Here is a 20,390-nt window from a genome sequence, read left to right as displayed (position 1 = left end):
ATAACTTCATACATGAATAAATTAGTATATGTACTAGATTTTCCCTTAATAAGAAATGATAAGTTCACCATATATCACTTATTTTCTGTTCCAATTCCACATACCAATTCCTCCATTTAATCCAATATTCTACCCGAGCAAACATACCTTGCCACTAGCTCCACGCGACAACAATATGTCAACATCAACTCACTGGACAGCTGTAAAACACATTCGAGAAGACTGTCTGCCACAAACTCCCAGTATATAACTACAATACCAGACCGACATGCGAAATTGCGATACTGCTTAGACCAGAAACACTCGACCCGAAATCTGCGAAGTCACTACATTTGCAGCCCACATCAACACATTCCAGCCTCTAAGAAACAATCATTGGATTTACATACTAAGAAGAAAAACACCATGTGTCCTACAATGTGACGATCGAACTACTCACCACGAACTTCAAGGAATCGGAAACATTTTGATCAACCCAGGTTGCAAAGTGTTTACTGCGATCGTGACTCTGTCAGCTACAGAAGAAATCACTACGAATATCACCCATCCTATAGTTACCATGGATCTAAAGAAGACTGTAAGACAATGAAAGAAATCCCCGAGTCACCAGAATTACTACAAATACGAATCAACAACATTCCATTGGATTCCCTACATACCGTCAGAGATGAATTAGAAAAATACTCCAAAGATTTATAATCAAGATCATCATTGTTCGAACAGCACTCCAGCAAGCTATCGATTTTCAGTTATATTATGGGATCGACAGATCGACAGCCGTCGGAGTGGCTGCATACAAATTTTCAACAATTGTTTTGATCGCTCCAACAGCGGCCGACTTGTATCACTGGCGCTATCGTCCCCGAATACCACCTGTATCTCCGAAGACGAAAACGCCGAAGCAACAACATCTCTTCCTCAAACATTGGGCAAAACCACCAAATCTTTGTTCTAAGGGGGGAGGTGTTATGTGTGCCCTCTGAACTCATTAGATTAGTTATATCAATAGATAGTGATTAGTTAATAAGTATCCTTTCTCACGACGTCTTATCTTATTTTGTTAAACTCTAGTCATTAGCTAATAAGTCTCTCTTTTCCTTATTTACAATTCCCACATTAGTAAAGTGCATTATTTGTTTTCCCATTATTATAAAATCTCCCTTAAACAATATTCAACATGTCATTCTATTTCCAAACTTTAACACGTTATTCTGCTAAGTAAAATCTAAAATTAGTGTATTTTAAAATTAATAGTTTTAAAAATCTTTAGTTGTGTTTCACTGCATAACATAATTAATCATTCCGATGAATCGTGGAAGCTAATCGTAGACAAAGATCTAAAACCCCTTTTTATTGCACAAGAGTCACTGCAACCAACGTCTATCCGATAAATTCCAAATCGTGTCATCGCGGTATACTAACTTCATTAACGTTCAATCAATAAAATCTTTTCTAAAAATCAACCTAATCAAAATTAACGACACAAACTCAGCATGAATCTCGGAAAGAACTCCCGTCAGAAGCGCGAACTTCTTGACGGACTCAGCCCTGTACTGATATGGCTAATAGGCACCCCTGATGCTAAAGACGCCAAACGTTGCGATGAATGTATAAATCAACTTGAGAAACAAGAATTAGATCTCACAACTCTAATGGAAAAGCAAGTCCATATAACATCAACGACCATAGAAAATTTCAACGAAACTATCTATAAAATTTCATACACAAAAGAAATTATTAACGAAAACATTTACCGTTTGAATAATTATTTAAATGAATCACAGAAAATAATATTCCACATTAGAGCCAGTGAAGACATTTCCACCATTTTATTGCAAATTTTAGAATCTGTAAATCATTGTTATTGATATTCTTTTTCTTTCTTTTTTTTTCGCGTTTTTAACTCAGTTTACTAACCATAATTATTCTATGTACAAACATACTTCCTAGTGTCCATATTTATTCTGGAGGTGGATGCATGGAGCCTATAGTACAGGGTAACCTAGTTTAGGTTCCAGCCTCTACAAACATAAGTTAATTAAGTCAAAATATAACTTATTACTATTATGTTGTGGAGGTAATAAACGTTTTTTTTAAATTTAGTAGTATATAAGTCAAAATCATAGTAGTCGTGAGTAGTGTTTATTCGGAATTCGAGCCATAACGTAGTAACTTTGTCACTTTAATAAATACTTTAAAAAAAAAGAACGTATTTCATTACTACCACGTAACAAGGTCAATACTACAGCTCATCATCCACAATCTAATGGAGCTTTCGATAGAAGTCATCTACGTAAGCTGATTACTTAAAACATTACGTTAATGAAGATCAAACTAACTGGGACAAATGGTTAGATTTCGCGATGTTTTATTTTAATACGAATATTCATTCATCTACTCAATTCACCCCTTTCAATCAATTTTTGGCAACAAGGCTAAATTACCAACATCCATAACAAAACAACCTGAATTTAAATATTGTTATAATGATTTAGACGAACTTACCTTGAGACTTAGAAAATCTAGGCAATTTGCTGGTGAAAAATTAATAGAATCAAAGTTAGCTAATAAAGGAAACTATGATAGGAAATGTAAAAGTTCTGAATATAAAGTAGGAGATTTAGTTTGTTTAAGTAATTAGCAAGTGAAATCAGGGTAATCTAAAAAATTATCACCATACTGGTTAGGACCTTTTAAGGTTATTGAAATAAATTCACCAGTAAACGTTACTATTCAAACTAAAAAGAACAAGTTAAAAGTTCATACTAATAGGCTGAAACATGCGTTTGTTACAGAATGATCATCATACTCTACATTCTGATGACGGGATGGCTGTTCGCATCCGGAATAGAAGCAAATAATCAGGACTCGTATAACATTACGAAGATAGATAAGGGCAGAATTAATTTCGAGCATATAGGGAAAATAAATCAATATGACAGCGAATGGACATAATTAGTTATTTGGAAATCTCGGAAATACATCGAAAAATTGACTTGATAGATAATACTTATTTGAAAACTAAAGAAGTTTTTCTCTTTGCGACACATCTTTTATTGTTTTAGAGCAAATCTTTCCTCAACTGAATACTCAAGAGAATGTTTTAAGAGAATTAACAGGTAGAAATAGTAATAGCGTGAAGAATTTCAACAAAAGTTCAAATGCAAATTCTTTTGTACAAATCAAGGTAGAGTATTACCCATAGAAGATTCTAAGAGTTGTTCTAGAATCACAAACTGTATCATGTTAAGAGTTAATAGTAATCAAAGAAATGATATAGAATTAGACGAAATACCATCAACTAGTTCAAATGATGAACCTGTAACCATTCCTTTGAGAAGAAGCACTAGGGTTGCTCAATTAAAAGTGAATTAAAATGTAATAATAAATAAGTTAGTAAGTAAGAGTTGAATTATATAAGTTAGATAAATAACGATCTATTTAATAAAAAATATATATTGTAATTGTTTAAAAGACAAAGGATTGTCGTTCTTAACGGGGGAGGATTGCAATGTATGAAAATGTTTCTTAAATTTCGAACGCACTGTATGTCAGAAATCATTAGCTGGGTGTTGATTTTGCTTTGAGGATGTTTGCTTTTCTCATAGAAGATAACTAGTTATTTTGTTTTAATCATGTTGTTGTTATCAACTTTGAATATTTGATTAACGTCCTTAATGAGACTAATATAATAAGTTTATAAGTCATCCTCCACCCCTATTAAAGGAGTTCCTTTTGTAATCTTCGCCGGTTCGTTCGCTTTTAATAAATTCTTTGTCGCGTCAACACTGCTTATACTTTCCATCAGGCCCCTCTGATTACCCGTACATTACAGCACAACAAAAAGCTTTTGACACTTGTAAAGACATTTCGACTGATATCCCCATTCTTCAATATCCAGATTTCAGTAAATAATTTGTTGACTGACTCCTCAATTCATGCAGTTGGAGCTATTCTATCCCAAGGATCAATCGGTAACGATTTACCAATCGCCTATGCTTCGCGAACACTTAATAAAGCCGAAACCAACTATTCCACGAACGCGAACTATTAGCTATAGTATGGGCTGTGAAACACTTTCGACCACATTTGTTTGGAAGAAAATTTAAAATCGTAACCGACCACAAACCCTTAAAATGGTTATTTTCCATCACAACTGCCGAACCCTTTAATTCCGCTTCGAATCCTACAACCTTACGCGAAGTCATGAATAATAGCTATATTAGTTTTATCGTACATTCAATTATTAAAGTAACATTCTACATTTTTATATATACAAAATATATACTCTAATTAAATCATTAGTTACCTACAAATCGAGTACTAAAAGCAAGTAACTCAAAAGAAACATGTCTTTTCCAGAGCAACATGCGGTATCGTCTCAGCTATAGAGATATCGCAGCCTTTACCATCACATTCGGGGATCTTTTATAAAGAAGACGGCACCTTATTCCCTTCCGATGAATCGTGGAAGCTAATCGTATACAAAGATCTAAAACCCCTTTTTATTGCACAAGAGTCACTGCAACGTCTATCCGATAAATTCCAAATCGTGTCATCGCGGTATACTAACTTCATTAACGTTCAATCAATAAAATCTTTCCTAAAAATCAACCTAATCAAAATTAACGACAGGCTCTCCAAACTCAGCATGTATCTCGGAAAGAACTCCCGTCAGAAACGCGAACTTCTTGACGGACTCAGCCCTGTACTGATATGGCTAATAGGCACCCCTGATGCTAAACGCCAAACGTTATGATGAATGTATAAATCAACTTGAGAAACAAAAATTAGATGGAAAAGCAAGTCCAAATAACATCATCGACCATAAAAAAATTCAACGAAAGTATCTTTAAAATTTTATACACAGAAGAAATTATTAACGAAAACATTTACCGCTTGAATAATTATTTAAATGAATCACAGAAAATAATATTCGACATTAGAGCCAGTGAAGAAATTTCCACCATTAGGTACATTGCAAATTTTAGAATCTGCAATCAGTCTGGAAAACGAAATCAATGATTGTTTGACTAGTATTTTATTTGCTAAAACTAACGCGATTCATCCTTCAATTATAAGTTTGCAAATACTTTATGAACAATTATTGTTATCAAATCATATCAGAACAAACAAACGACTAGTCATGCCCGTCACTATCTTGAATATTCATTAATATTTATTAGAATCTTCCACATTATCCGCGTATGTCTATTCCGATCATCTTATGTATATAATGGAGTTTCCCCTTGTACAAAATGAACCTTTAAATCTCTACCACGTTTACTCAATTCCTATTCAACACCTGAACTTCTCTTACCATTCCACCATCCTTCCTGAGCAAGTCTTTTTAGCCACGAATCCCAATGGTCAGCACTACATCTCCACAAGCTCGTTGGAGAATTGCAAGATGTTCATGACAAACAGAAGAGTTTATACAGGATTCGTCATATATGACTCTGTCACACGACCCCTATGCGAAGTTCAGATATTATTCAATGTCTCGAAAACAATGCCTTCAACGTGTACAACGACTACCTTTTCTGCAGAAATAAACACCTTCCAGCCCATCAGCAATAATAAATGGCTCTACATATTGAGTAAGGGGACCCAGTGCGTCCTGCAATGCGAGAATCAAGTCTCTCATCATAAGATTCATAGATCTGGTAAACCCAGTGGCGGATTTACAAATTTGCCGCCAGTAGGCTATTCAAATTTTGCCGCCCCTACTGACCTCTGAAATTCGATACTAATTATAGTCGAGTGCAACTACCAAAAAGCGCTACCAAAAACACGGCGCAAAGTTAGCAAAATATGTTCGGTTGAAGCCCGTACAGACGTAAGAATGTTCAGTATACTGTGCATTACTAAAATGTTATAAGTCTTGTCACTTGTGTCTTTGTGTATATAATATCTATTATTTTACTTCTGTAAGACAAAAAAAAATTTGGGCCAAATTTGCCGCCCCCTAAAATCTGCCGCCCTAGGCTTCAGCCTACTCAGCCTACTGGTAAATCCGCCACTGGGTAAACCATTTTAATTATAGGTAATCTTTATTATGAATTCGAGCTGTAACGTTGTCACTTTTAATAAATATTTTGATCACGTTACACGTTTCCACTAACCTTCTCGTCTACAAGTACGATAAATTGTTTAAGAAAGTCTAAGTAACATTTTACTACGTAACACAGAGAACTATCTGACAAAAAAACGTTTTAAAAGCAGTTAACAAAATGAATGAGTCGTAAACAAAATAGCAGACTTGTTTATAATGTTTATTTGTGAATACGCCGGTCGTTGGAGTTAACTAGATAAACGTGCGTAGAGTAATAACATTGAGCGGCTTATCTCGTCGCTATGTGGACGAACACAAAGAAGCTATTCTGTTCTCACGGTTGGCGATAATCCGTATACGAATGCAAAATCGAACATACTCGTAAATGAAAATTTTCATATGTATGATTCTGATCTAATTAGCGAAACGATGTCTCATATAACAGGCGAATGCGTTAGACAATAAGCATTACAACATTATCTCAGACATTTACATTCGGAAAACTTTTAGGGCTCGTCTGAGGTTTGGTGCCGGAACCTAATCCATCCCACATTAATGTGCGGTATCACCTTATTTATTTTCATTAGGAACAAAACAAGTATACCAACATAAAAAGTCAACGTAGCAGTTTGAAATCTCGAACGACGCATCATATCCAGGCACTTAACTCCCCATTTGTCCTCAATTAAGACCAATTGTCGTCGAAAACGATTCGCGGCCGAACGAATCGTTGATAGCTATGATGTTGCGAGAGTTTGAACAGGCGACGAATCACTATGCGATTGATACGACGATCATAGTAGACCACTACACTACAATGAAATTATAATAATTGTGTCAGTGTAATGAAGCAATTGAGCATATTTATCTTGCACAAACCCCAAGTGACATCAATACGAATCAACGAGCCTGCAAAAAGCTTACTGTCTACGATTCTTCAACCAGACCCTTGTGCGAACTACAAATCCTATTTAATGTGACGAACGCATCCCAGAAATCTCCACAACTACTTCTCTGCAAACAACACAGAACAGAACTAATAACTATAGCAAACATCAATCTAAAAAGTAGCTTGGAGAATGCTACACCGACGAGAGCATGGCTCTTAAATTAGTTATGACATCCTCACCAAGGCATTGATCAGAGCAACAAGTATTTATTTGTTACCACATATCTACTAAGGACTGACATTGATTCTGAATTTGACAAATTATCTTTTTCTTTTAATTTCCCTTATCTATTCCCATAACCTTAAAAAACCCTTCACAAACATGTCCACAGAGAGAAAAGCGAATCAAGTGATTGCCGCCACAAATAATGATGCCAATATCGTCGGTGGAGGCCTTGAGGCTATTGTGACGATGCGAACTAAGAAGAGACGGAAAAAGGTTGAAAAGACTTTGGTGCAGAAGTGAGAACATTTTCCGTCTCAACATAAGAACACGAATACGATACAGTACCTTTGCAAAGGGTACGAGAGCGACAGCTGTTGTTGTCTATCTTTGGATTTTAAACGTTATATTTTGGCTCATATTTCTTCGTATTATTATTATATCACTGCCCGGGAACAATTAAGTCTAGTATGGTGCGAATTCCGCTATTACGGTTTGAGGTATGGTTCGTCAATGTAGAGGGAGGGCCAATTATTGACAGTTAATTTGTTGAAACAAAAAGTCCTTCATCAAACAACTACCATCAGACAACTACCAACAGACAAAGAAATTTTTACATGTAACATAACGTAATATGCAAATACTCTTCTAGAGCTCGTCCAATTATAGGCAAACACAACAAGCAAAATTTATTTACGCTACGGCAATCTATAAAATCAATATAAAATCAAACAATAAAGAAATAAAACTTACAACAACACTTAAAAAACGTAAATGGATAAAGCTTATTCTGCCGAACAAACATTCACAAAATACTTTATTATATTTTAAAAATTTAGGCAAGGAACATCGCCTTAGGAGTCCTTATTAAAAGTCGTTATATCCACGACACATTCCAGGTACAAGGATAAAAAAACCAAGATTGGTTATAAAGTACTTTTAAAGACATTTTCTTTGTTATGAAAATGTGTCATGCGTGAGCTATGGCAATATGTACTAGACAAGTACATTGAATATGTTCCTATAGGAAAGAATAGGTGATTAACATAAGTTATGATATTTGCCACCAAGTAGGACTGACTATACAAGACGACAATTGGACATAAAAATGTCATAAGAGAAAACCATAAATGTTTTGTTTTATTGCAGTTTGTGCAGACGTCAAACCATTCTCGAGTTACCTACTATCAGACACGGCATATCTAATTAAGTAGAAGTATTGTACGAAGTTAGTAAGAAGTACTAGGTACGTAATATACTCATCATCACCAGGCCTCATACATATTTACCACATGATTTATACAGTGTCTAAGCCAATGCGAGAAAGGTAAGGTCGTAATACATTTATTATGAGAAGCCCCCTGACAACTAGAAATATGTTTAAAATTTATTTAAATAATTTAGTTTTAAGTTATTGTTAAGATAAGTATTGTTTGTATACCTAGATAGCGCTTTCTCACATAATGTATACTTTGGCGGTGTGCTTCCAAACATGCTTGTGCATATTTATTTATAAGAACTGTAATTCTTACCATGTCACATGCAAGAAATAAATACAACACACTCACCAACTGCAGGAGAAGAATTATATAGTATGCTTTAGACATGAAGAACAAAACAACTGTTTACCATTAGGGACTACAACTCCGTACACACGGAACAGCCTCCGTGGTCTAGTGGTTAGAGCGTTAGGCTCATAATCTGGAGGTCCGGGTTCGATTCCCGATGGGGACATTGTCAAAATCAATTTGTGAGACTGTCCTTTGTTTGGTAAGGACTTTTCAGGCTTGAATCACCTTCTTGTCCTAAAAAGTAAGATTCCGTGCTTCGGAGGGCACATTAAGCCGTTGGTCCCAGCTATTACGCCGTAAAAACACCTCCACCAACCCGCATTGGAGCAGCGTGGTGGAGTATGCTCCATACCCCCTCCGGTTGATTGAGGGGAGGCCTGTGCCCAGCAGTGGGACGTATATGGTCTTAAGGCCCAAAGTCCTTTTAAATCCCATTGTGTAACTATTGTGTCTGGAAATCCGGGCCTTACGAGGATATAGGCTGTTTATGTATGTAACAACACGAGAGATGAATATGAAGAATACTTGAACAGTAGAATGTTATACAGAAATCATTCTAACCACTAATTTAAAAAAAAGGTTCATTCCCAAACATTATAAACAACGAGGACCAATTTTGTATTCTGTTACAACAGTTAGTAATCTGAAATCCGTTGATTTAAACCGATAACGAAAATCCATTTTGGCCCGTTATTCCTGTTTTTATCAACAGACTTTCGAAACAATCGGAACAGAGATACAAATTGTATGAGATTGACGAACTGGATGAACTAGGATGCAACATATGCAATCAAAATATCAATATATGGAACAATATTCTCAAAGGTAAGTGTTGAAATGAAACGAAAGTGTTGAAACGGCGAAACGAAGCCATAAAAAGATTTGTGCAAACATCTTCAAAGAGAATCAATAGAAATATCCTCATCTAAGGCGAATCATATTTCTGTGAAAGATGGTATCTTTTTTCTTTTTACAAACTGCTTATATTCTCAATTGATTTATAAAGATTACAATCAATAAAGTTTTTCGAGAATTTTCTAAAGCGCTGGCATGTATTTTTTCAGGATACTTAATATTTTCGCTATTTAATGTTATACCAGAGCCGACTGGGAATGTTAAAGTCGACGATTACCAAAATAACCAAAATAACATCAATTCAGGAAAACATCACGAAGACAAAATAGCATCAAACCACAAAAACGATTGCTTACTGACATTCTTATTGCGGAAGTATGCAAATATCTAATTATGGAAATAAAAAAATCCATAAAAAAAATTCAAAAATTGGTGTTGTAAATTTTTTGTATTTTTTTTCTATCGTCAGACAGAGTACTGCGGGGGCGAAAGGCAAGAGGGAAACCACTGCCTTATTTTTCCCTAAAAAAGTAGCATGGAAAATGCTGCACCGACAAGATCGTGGCTCTTAAATTGATGATGATGATGACATTTTTTGAGAACATATTCAATTATGATTTAAAAGTATCATTTTTAAGAGAATAGACGGTAAAATAGCACAGAGGAAAGATACCCTTCGTGGATACAGGTATGTTGTTGTGTTAAGCAAGATACCTGCGCCGTAGTAAAACAATGACTAGTCTGTTAACCTTATTAAAAAACTTGCTAACATGCAAACTAGTAATTGGACTAGATAACTAAGACGTTTTAACGCCTTCACACAATACCTCTGCACACTAATTGTATCGTCGAGTCACTGATAATTGTTGGTACATGTTAACAAAGTAGATGAAGCCAACAATAAACATATCGAATCATCAGACGCTAAAATATTGTCACAATATAAGTTATGCCAAGGGCTTTTCGCCGCTCAATAATAACCCTTACATCAGGGTTGCTGATTACGAACTCCGTAGTCCAGTGGTTTAAGCGTTGCGCTCACGATCCGGAGGTCCCGAGTTCAAATCCCGGTGGGGACACGTCACGGAAATCACTTTGTGACCCCTAGTATGGTCAAAGGACATTATAGGCTGATCACCTGATTGTCCGAAAGAAAGATGATCCGTGCTTCGGAGGGCACGTTAAGCCGTTGGTCCCAGTCACTACTTACTGATGTAAGTTAGTAGTCGTTACATGAGCCATGTCAGGGGCATTTGGAGGCTCAATAGTAACCCTGACACTAGGGTTGATGGGGTTGGTAATCCACACCACAACCCACACGATAGAAGAAGATGGAGAAGAGTTGCTGAGGTCGGGGTCACGACATATTTTACATTTAAGTTCCTCAAGGGTCTTTGGAACTCTTGGAGATATTTTATTTAGAAATGTTCAATGAAATATAACCTTTGAAATTGGCCAACATTAAAGCAATGAAAAATTACATCGTCATCGCAGTCCCGCATTGTGGCTCTTTTGTCATGGACACAACAAACATATACAAACACACACAAACACGTCCAGATGCAGAATAAGTCTCTCATATTTGCTCGAGACACCAACGAGAACTAAGCAAATAATTGTTGGTAAATCAAAAGATATTTTGAATATCGAATTACAATATGCCGTCTTCTATCAACACACACACACACACGTATACACTATAATTTTACACAAACTGTCACAAACAACTACTAATTCTAAATACGAATATATAAACCGACATAATTTCGGCGAGAGTTCCGAGTTATACTGACGTAAAAGTGACAAACTTTCTGGTTATATACCATTAGAATTTATTTAAACAGAAGTCATAACAAAGGAGGTGATTAGTTAATTGTTTTTCTTACGATTTAGACATGAGTTTCTAAGTAGTGATTACTTCACAGTGAGCTACTAATTAATAATAGTGTACATTATATTATACGGTATTAGTGAATACGCCATGACAACAAATACAAGTAATATTACAAATTAATATATTATTGAAAGAAAAAAAGGTAAGCCATCACATAAGAAAATGATAAAGTTTGTTGTTCTGTTTCATTTCTTCAGGTAAAAAAAAAATGAGAAAAAATAAAACAGAAGACATTTTCAATCTACAGCATAAATTGTTGACTTATTGGCAACGCATGGCATGACTATGCATTCATCGCATGAAAATTAAATTTCACACGTCAACGGTAACCATATTGGTGTCTCTCATGCAACCTTTGACAGTGATAGACAGAATTGGACAGGCTCAGATCATAATATTAGTAAAAAAAAAACAGTAAATTCACTTCTATTTCACTTATGGAAATGTTTGCTAATGAAAAATTTATCTTAACTGTATTGTGTTCTAAGGCTGCTTATAACACTTTGTTTTACCCATGCTTTCATGTATGTTATCATTCCGTCACACTAAAAGTGCAAATTCTTAAACTCATGCGCATGGCCAATCAACGAATGAATGGTAATAACAAACGTACTTTAGGATATTTTGTACGCTACACGATATAGCTGTTACATAATACGTGTTACGAGTTTTTTATTGTTTTTGACGTGACTTATTGTAGATTTGCCGCAGATGGCATTAACTACTTGGCCGGACAAATGGGGAGCGTTAAAGGCTGTCACACGCTACAAGATTTAAGACAATAGGCCTGAGCCTGAAATTTTGTTACACCATCATTAAAGTTTATTGAAAAATGAGAAAACTAAACAATAATTATTGAAAAGCTTGTGAAGATAACTCAAGAAACAATTAAATAAGAATAAAATAAATTTTATTACCAGTAACAGTTTACACTTTTCTATAAGAACAAGGTAATTATGAATATTACGAATACGGGCAAAAGGAAATGGCTCAGCTTGTGCTGTGATGGAGCCATACTATGGCACCATCCACCGCTGGTACAATTGCAAATAATTAAGAAATATATAACGATAAATCACAATCATATTAATGTAAATAGTGATATAGTTATTAACATAGTAATGTATAAAATAAATAAAATGCCTAGATTTTGTCAAAAAGTTTTTGGAGCCATCTTACCCTGTTTGGAAGATACGCCCGTTTTACTACAGCTAATGCTATTCTTGTGTTATGTGTAATACAGAATATTTCTATAAGGGTTTCGATATGAAGCAGTGCATTGTGTCACGAGACGACCAATTTAGCCGTACAATTAATAGAATTAATCAAGCGATCGGTACCGCGTGCCAAGCACCGCTGTTTACGTTTATGATAAATTGTCGCTTCGTCGCAGACTGTCTTTTGTCTTTTTTTTACCTTCGATGGGGTTGCACTTGGCCCCAGATTTGCCCGATGGAGCGAGCTCGCCCAGAAGGTGCATGTTCACTCTGGCCTTGAAAGCACCCGGGTTATATACATTCAGAAATACACAAGACGGCAAAGAATTCCACTCCCCCTCAGTTTTCCAAAGATTATCAATAAGAATTTCCTAACATTTCTCCTCCGCTATAACACCTTACGAAATGAGTGCGACTCAAGTTCTGAACGTTGGGGCCATACATTATCGAAGGGACTTAGTAAGGACCAAAGCAAACGATGATAGGTGTCTCATCCAGAGAATTTCCCCTTAGTAAAGGCATCCAGATAAATCAAGAAATTGCCGCTGTTTTGACAGTCGACCATGATACCGAGAGCGAAATAAATAATAAATAAATTAATAGTCGTCCAGCAAAGTTTTAGCTACAATTAGGTTCGGGTATAGCTAACCTAACTAACACCATCTCAACACTTATCCCTAGTGACAACAGCTGTCGAAAACAAATCAAATACTCCTGCCCCCTAAGCTGCATGAACTGGGTAGTTTCCTAGGTCAAAGATCAAAGAAAGAAAGAGAAGATAGGGAAATTCTGATTACTCAATAAAGACATATCTAAAGGTGATAACAAACGTTTTCTTTCTATTTAACTTATTTATGAATTTTAATAAAAAATGTAATAATAAGTGCGACATTTTGTCACGTTTTTTTATGACGTCACAGGTTGCTTTTTCACACGCAAATTTCATAGTAATTTCGTGTATTGACGTTTAGTTAATAATCAAACTAATCGCACCACATTTATTTTGTGTTGTTCTATTTTTTTGTGTTATAGACGGTAGGTACTATTGTACCTTCCAAGTAATTTGTATTATATTATGTTATACAGTTATATTTATAATAATGTAATTATTAACATTGTAATTAATAGGTTTTTACCTTTAATAAAAACATTTTATTGTTATTATAAATGCGAACACTTTTTTTAACAAAACAGTATGCCTAGTGTGATATTTTTTCGACCTAGCTAGATTGGCATGGCATACTAAAATAATCTGGAAGTCATGTTTGTGTGTCAATGACGTGGCACTACCAAGTCGTCATCCGCAGGCGTTAGTCATGCGCGTCTTCTGTTTGTGTGGTGGCGCTAACACAGATATCTCTAGACTTTTTGTTACTGCTTATCTTCTATCGTGTGGATTGTGATGTGGAGTACCAACCTCATCAACCCTGGTGTGAGGGTTACTATTGAGCCGCCAAAGGCACGGATCATCTTACTTTCGAACAATCTGGTGATAACCGAGTAATGTCCTAACCAAACTAGGGACCACAAAGTATTTTTTGTGATATGTCCCCACCGGGACAATTCGAAGACGGCTATATGGCTTTAACTTTGGTCTAACAGCTGCTTGTGATGGCTGAGGGCTGGTTGTCGTTTAAATTAAATTCAAACGAATTAAATTTAATTTAAATTCGTTTCACGTTTACAAGCTGTAGTTCAATGGAGCACAAGAAAAACGGAAGTGACGCGACAAATGTTGTCATTTCAATAAAAGTATTAATTTAACGTTGCGGTTACCAACACTTGCTGGGTACCTACGTCCCAATAGGGTATAGTCTTTTTTTTGACGTGACTTATTTTAGATTTGCCGCAGATGGCATTAACTACTTGGCCGGACAAATGGGGAGCGCTGAAGGCTCTCACTCGGTACAACGTTTAAGACAACAGGTCTGAGGGCGCGAACCTCGGCTCAGGGAGTCGTCTCGTCGTCTGAGAGGAAAAATATTTAAAAGAAATAACGATAAGCGCTGATTGAGGGAAGTCGTCGACCACGCCGGCGGGGTCGGTATCGGGGTCCTGAAGTGTTTGGTGTCGCGAGCTGATTGGCTGCCTCTGTGGCTAGGATATAGTCGGGAGTTTATGTTATGTCTTCCAAGAAGGATTCCCAGACATCCTGCTTTATCTTTTCACACATTTATCTCACTAAATATTTACATAGCTTGACTTTTTTAATACGAATACATGCCTTATCTGTGTAGTATAGTTGCGCAAGGAGTGAGCCTGGTAACAATAAATTTGTGTATTCTCGAAACATCTGTTCAATTCATCGTCATCATGCACGTGAGGTAACTCGTGATTTATTTGACGATACAAAAAAGACGAGCACAGAACGCATGGGTACAAAATGTACAAACACTAACCGTTTTCCTCTTATATCCAAAGACAGAATCTGATACATTGCGCAAGAACAAGTTTTTGTTCTTTTTACTTGTTTAAGTTGTGCCGACTTATGCCTACTTAACTACTATTATTTTTTGACGTGACTTATTGTAGATTTGCCGCAGATGGCATTAACTACTTGGCCGGACAAACGGGGAGCGCTGAGGGCTCTCATCCGGTACAAAATTTAAGACAACAAGCCTGAGGGTGCCCAGTTGGGCGCGAACCTCGGCTCAGGGCGTCTTCTGAGAGGAAGAATATTTGAAAGAATTAATCGACCCTAGTGGGTCGATAGTGATAAGCGCTGAATGAGGGAATAGGAATAAAGTACGTAAACTACGTACCTACTACAGTTTTATAGTAGTGTGGGTTCCAAGTTTAATGACCAAATTCAACAATTCTGGTGTCAGGGTTATTATTGGACCATTACTGGTTCTCGCCCTGAGAAAGGCCCATATTTTATGTATCGACTATCTACTTGTTTCTTTGTCCGGCCAAGTAGTTAATGCCATCTGCGGCAAATCTACAATAAGTCACGTCAAAAAAAAATAAAAAAATATATCTACTTGTTTGTCGAGGAGCTCGGTGGCGCAGCGGTAAACGCGCTCGGTCTGCGATTGTTGAAGTTAAGCAACTTCCGCAATGGCCGGTCATAGGATGGGTGACCACAAAAAAAAGTTTTCATCTCGAGCTCCTCCGTGCTTCGGAAGGCACGTTAAGCCGTTGGTCCCGGCTGCATTAGCAGTCGTTAATAACCATCAATCCAAACTGGACCCGCGTGATGGTTTAAGGCCCGTTCTCCCTATCCATCCATAGGGAAGGCCCGTGCCCGAATACTGGGGACGTTAATGGGCTGATGATGATGATGATCTGCTTGTTTAAGTATGTACGATTTATATGGAGAGCCCCAAAAAAAATATTCGTAATTGGTCCAGGAAAAATCCTTCATAATGAAAACAAGACGAAAAGAGAAACATAAAAATAACTGGAAATGAGCGCTTGTTATTTTATGAGAAAGAACTAGTAAACAGGATTGCAGGAGCGGATTCAGCTTTTATATCGGGGGGTCACCAGGTCGCTTTTTTTTTGACGTGACTTATTGTAGATTTTTCGCAGATGGCATTAACTGCTTGGCCGGACAAATGGGGAGCGCTGAAGGCTCTCATCCGGTACAACGTTTAAGACAACAGGCCTGAGGGTGCCCAGTTGGGCGCGTACCTCGGCTCAGGGCGTCGTCTGAGAGGAAAAAATGTTTTGTGAAAAATTTTAAGTGATGTTATTGTCTTGTCTTTGTGTGTAATGTCCTTTTTTAATAAACCATTTCTATTCTATTCTATAAAAATATTTGAAAGAATTAATCGACCCTAGCAGGTCGATAGCGATGAGCGCTGATTGAGGGAAATCGTCGACCACGCCGGCGAGGTCGGTATCGGGGTCACCAGGACGCAGACAACCTATCTCCGTAGAGAATGAGACAAAATTGCACTGGTCACCTATGACCCCCTCAGATCAGACAGCGATTTAAACAGAAACAGTTCATGCTGTTAAACTCGTGTCTGTAAAAACGATTAAAAATCTGACAATCTGGAATTTGAAGAACATTTGCTAGCGATTTCAACATTATAAAAGCTATTTCTCGGAACTTGGGCAAGTCTATGACTCCAGATGGTGTTGGAGTGGTTCTCAAGCATGCCGTCGCTTACCCGTGGAGTTACCTACTAAAAATCTTTCATACGAACGTTCCTGACAATTACGAAGACAACAAATAAGAAACCTAAATGGGTCGAGTCATTCTAATTCTCCAGTGCTGCCCCCTCAAACATGTGGCAATAGAATTTAATTTTTATAGTTTTAAAGTTACACACATAGTCGCAGGTCACAGCATAAATCTGAACATGCACGGCGCACGATCTGATAAGCAAACACTATTCGTGAAATTGTTTACATACACATACATACACACGACGCGTCATTTTATATGTATAATATGTACACATACCTACATTATATCCAGAAAGTGGATTAATTTAAAGTTTATTTTTTTCATATGCTCTATGAATGAAAATGCACACATAGGTCATACTCTGACAATGGGTTGTATAATTCGGAACATAGTGATACACGCCGCGACCAGGACCAGAATCTAAAACCTGTTTTCTAAGTTGTTAACTCGAAACTTCCTCCACTTGATTCGGCCTAAGCTAAGAATTTTGGTATTTTAACTAATTTAAGTTGACTGGCCCCGATTTCTGCAGACACCTCCTAATTTTACTTTAAGTTATGCCTGTCATTTTCTTATCCGCCGAAAAGGAAAGGGGCGGAAGTTAATTTTAAAACTAATGAATAACCCGTGCAAATAAAATAGGCATCTCGCTGGTATTCAATCCGTTTGACGTGCTGTCTACTTAATTCTGTCGAGTTATTGGCCGATGTAAAATTTTTAGACGGTTGTTTTAGACTTCTGTTTAAAATTGACGTGTATTCCATAAATTTTATGCCTGTCGATTACCCTTCCCTTTCTCTTTCAACGGATAAGAAAATGATTACGTCCTCGACTTGAAGATTTTATTCACTGATCTGGAGTATAATAAGAGAGCCAGCAAAATAATACGAAAATAATGACGTCATGGGTCCACTCAACCCCACCGGAGTAAACTCGATATAAGGTTGACGCGCCGTCTGAGACCGATTTAGCGCTGAATTGGAGGTCTTCCTTAAGGACACACAACTGAGTCGAGGAAGATTCGAGTTAACAAAATGGCTCTGCTTACTTCCGTAGTGAATATGGGCGCAAGTTGATATTGAACTCATGTCTTATGCGATTGTTCATAAGGAATGGTGACCAACACCAAGCATATTATTCCTAATTTTTTGTAATATCGAAGGTTTTATATGTTGTAATTGTAAACTAAGTAATACCTACACGTTTGATATCGTCGTTGCCAATTTAAAATCTATTATGTGCAATTATATCAATTTTACAGAAATTAAAAAAAAAACATCCACCTGAAAATTTTTTGTATGACTGTGTTAAAAATATTAAAAGACTGATATTTATTTATTTATGGAACTCTAACACAGTACATTTCTTACATGACATTAAGTTTTTTTTTACGTACATAAGGTTGACTATATTTAATTTTTATGTAAAGTTTTCGACATAAGTAAGTAACTTATTTCTCATTGGGGTAGGCTGATCGCAAAGTGCCATATGAGCCTATATTTAAGCGAGTTTTAAGTGAGTTTAAGATCAACAAGTTGTATGTGGGACTGAATAATATCAGGGGGGTTAAAAAAGCCACATCAAAGCAATTCATCTAAAAAAGCAATATTGCAATTTGACATTTGTGCATACAAAAGTAATTGTGCAATGCACACAAATGTCAAATAGCAATATCGCTTTTTTAGATGAATTGCTTCAATGTGGCCTTTTTAACTCCCCTGCACTTAAGTTATGTCTCGTCCATTTAGTTTTGGTTTTCACATATCTCAATGCAAATATATTTTTAATAAACAAACATAAACACATTACTGAAAATCCATGGGTTTGGGAACGGTGCTAACAACAACAAAATAGCATCACGCCTGTATACGCGAAGGGGTAGGCAGAAGTGTCTAGTACACCCACTCCTTGCCAGCAATTCTAGTATAATAATAACACACATTTTCATAATGGGCACTTGGAAATTTGTTACAATGTGTTTGATAATTTAAAAAATACAATGTTCAATAATACGGGATATGAAATAACGGTCAAACATAAATGTTTTGTTTAGTTTCAATCATGGAATTGGGTAAATTATTCACACGTATTTACAAATACCGTGCAGAATGTAATTACCTTGATCCTGCATTAGTGATAAAACTGAAATAAGAAAGTAAATAATTAAATAATCAATAGACACTTTCCTTTAGTGTACACTTTGAGAGGAGAGTAACTATGAGGAAAAAGGAATTTATTTAATTGTTATTCTTAAAACAATAATATTATATTTTGTTTGGAAGGTAGTTTGAAAAAAGAACATTCAAGCTCAGTGAGCAGGTATAATTATTTTCTGATTGATGAGTTGACGAAAAATATATTTGAAGAAAACTCAATTGTTGCTGACAGCAACTTTACTATTTCAAAGTTGGTTTCCCTGTTTAATAACATGATTATAAATTGCTATTTGAAGAAACAGAACAACTGTTTTAGAATAATTCCACAAATTAATTGAAAGCAAAGAAATTGAGTAGCTGCTAATAAATTTCAATAAAATTTCACAATGGAATGAAAACATTATAGTTGATAAGAACTGCGTTCATAGAAGAAATTGTTTAGTTTTGTTATGGCTTTCAAAAAATTTCTATTAATAATTGTGAGCCTGTGAACTGTGTGAACAAGCTACAGAGGTTGCAAAAGATATTGAGGAGTGGAAATCTGTTATGGGAACCCTACATCCCAATAGGGGATAAAAGGATTAGAAGAACTGTACATACTTATATAGGGACTTTGAGATAGACACTTTTGTTTTCTTTAATAACTGTAAAGGGCTATCCTAATATATATTAGGGAATGAAATAGAAGGGGATAGAATAGAACTTTGTTTAGTCAGTATATAAAAATTATATGTATATGGTATAAAAGAAAGATATACTTTCTGGTTCTATACTAGATTACAGAACTTTTTGACTTGAAGGATGGGATCATGTGGCTCTATAATTATAAGTAATTAAATATTTTGAAGGCAGAATTTTGATTATTATTATGTCATTTGGTAAATTTGGCCTTTGCTCAACAGTGAGACATGATAGGCTAGAGAAAAAAGAAGTAAATAAACAAAAGACTACCTTATAATTTAGCAAAATGAAGTTAAAAATTAGTATATCACATACTACATAATAATATCATTGTGATATTTAAAGCATGTTCATCCTAATACCTACTATAATCTAGTTAAAAAGTAACTTTATCTAGTTTTTCTCAACTTGTGATACCTAGTAGGTACCTATAAAAAGCTTTACACCTATAAACCCACCCACCTTCAAACTTTAGACCCATTCAATTGCAGGCACACAACTGGACTAGTTGTTATATAAACCTAGTAAAGAAAACAACAATTTTTTGATAGGTGTGGAGGCTATAAGGAAAATAATTTGATACAAAAAACAACATCAGACGAAAATTTATTATAATATATGGTAAATACCAGTTAAAACATGTTATAGGTAAATATTTAAATAAATGAATTATTAAAAGTATATATTCTAAAAAAATATAATAATATA

At 35.8% G+C, this 20,390-nt stretch overlaps 1 protein-coding gene across 6 annotated transcripts in view; it reads right to left on the bottom strand.

Moving 5' to 3' along the window:
* LOC126375470 (stromal interaction molecule homolog) overlaps positions 1 to 20,390 on the bottom strand; it is a 76,990-nt gene that overhangs the window by 55,907 nt on the left and 693 nt on the right. For 3 of the 6 annotated variants that reach the window (XM_050022415.1, XM_050022413.1, XM_050022414.1), the window contains exon 2: positions 18,964 to 18,987. The exons of the other annotated variants lie outside the window; for them this stretch is intronic. In XM_050022415.1, the coding sequence (XP_049878372.1) occupies positions 18,964 to 18,987 (24 nt within the window). The remainder of the gene's footprint in view (positions 1 to 18,963; positions 18,988 to 20,390) is intronic. 6 annotated transcript variants of the gene reach the window in all.

The sequence above is a fragment of the Pectinophora gossypiella genome, chromosome 19 (genome assembly GCF_024362695.1).
Source record: "Pectinophora gossypiella chromosome 19, ilPecGoss1.1, whole genome shotgun sequence".
In the NCBI taxonomy this organism is placed as follows: Eukaryota; Metazoa; Arthropoda; class Insecta; order Lepidoptera; family Gelechiidae; genus Pectinophora; species Pectinophora gossypiella.
Note: the sequence above shows the minus strand (reverse complement) of the source record. Positions and strands in the feature narration are given on the sequence as shown.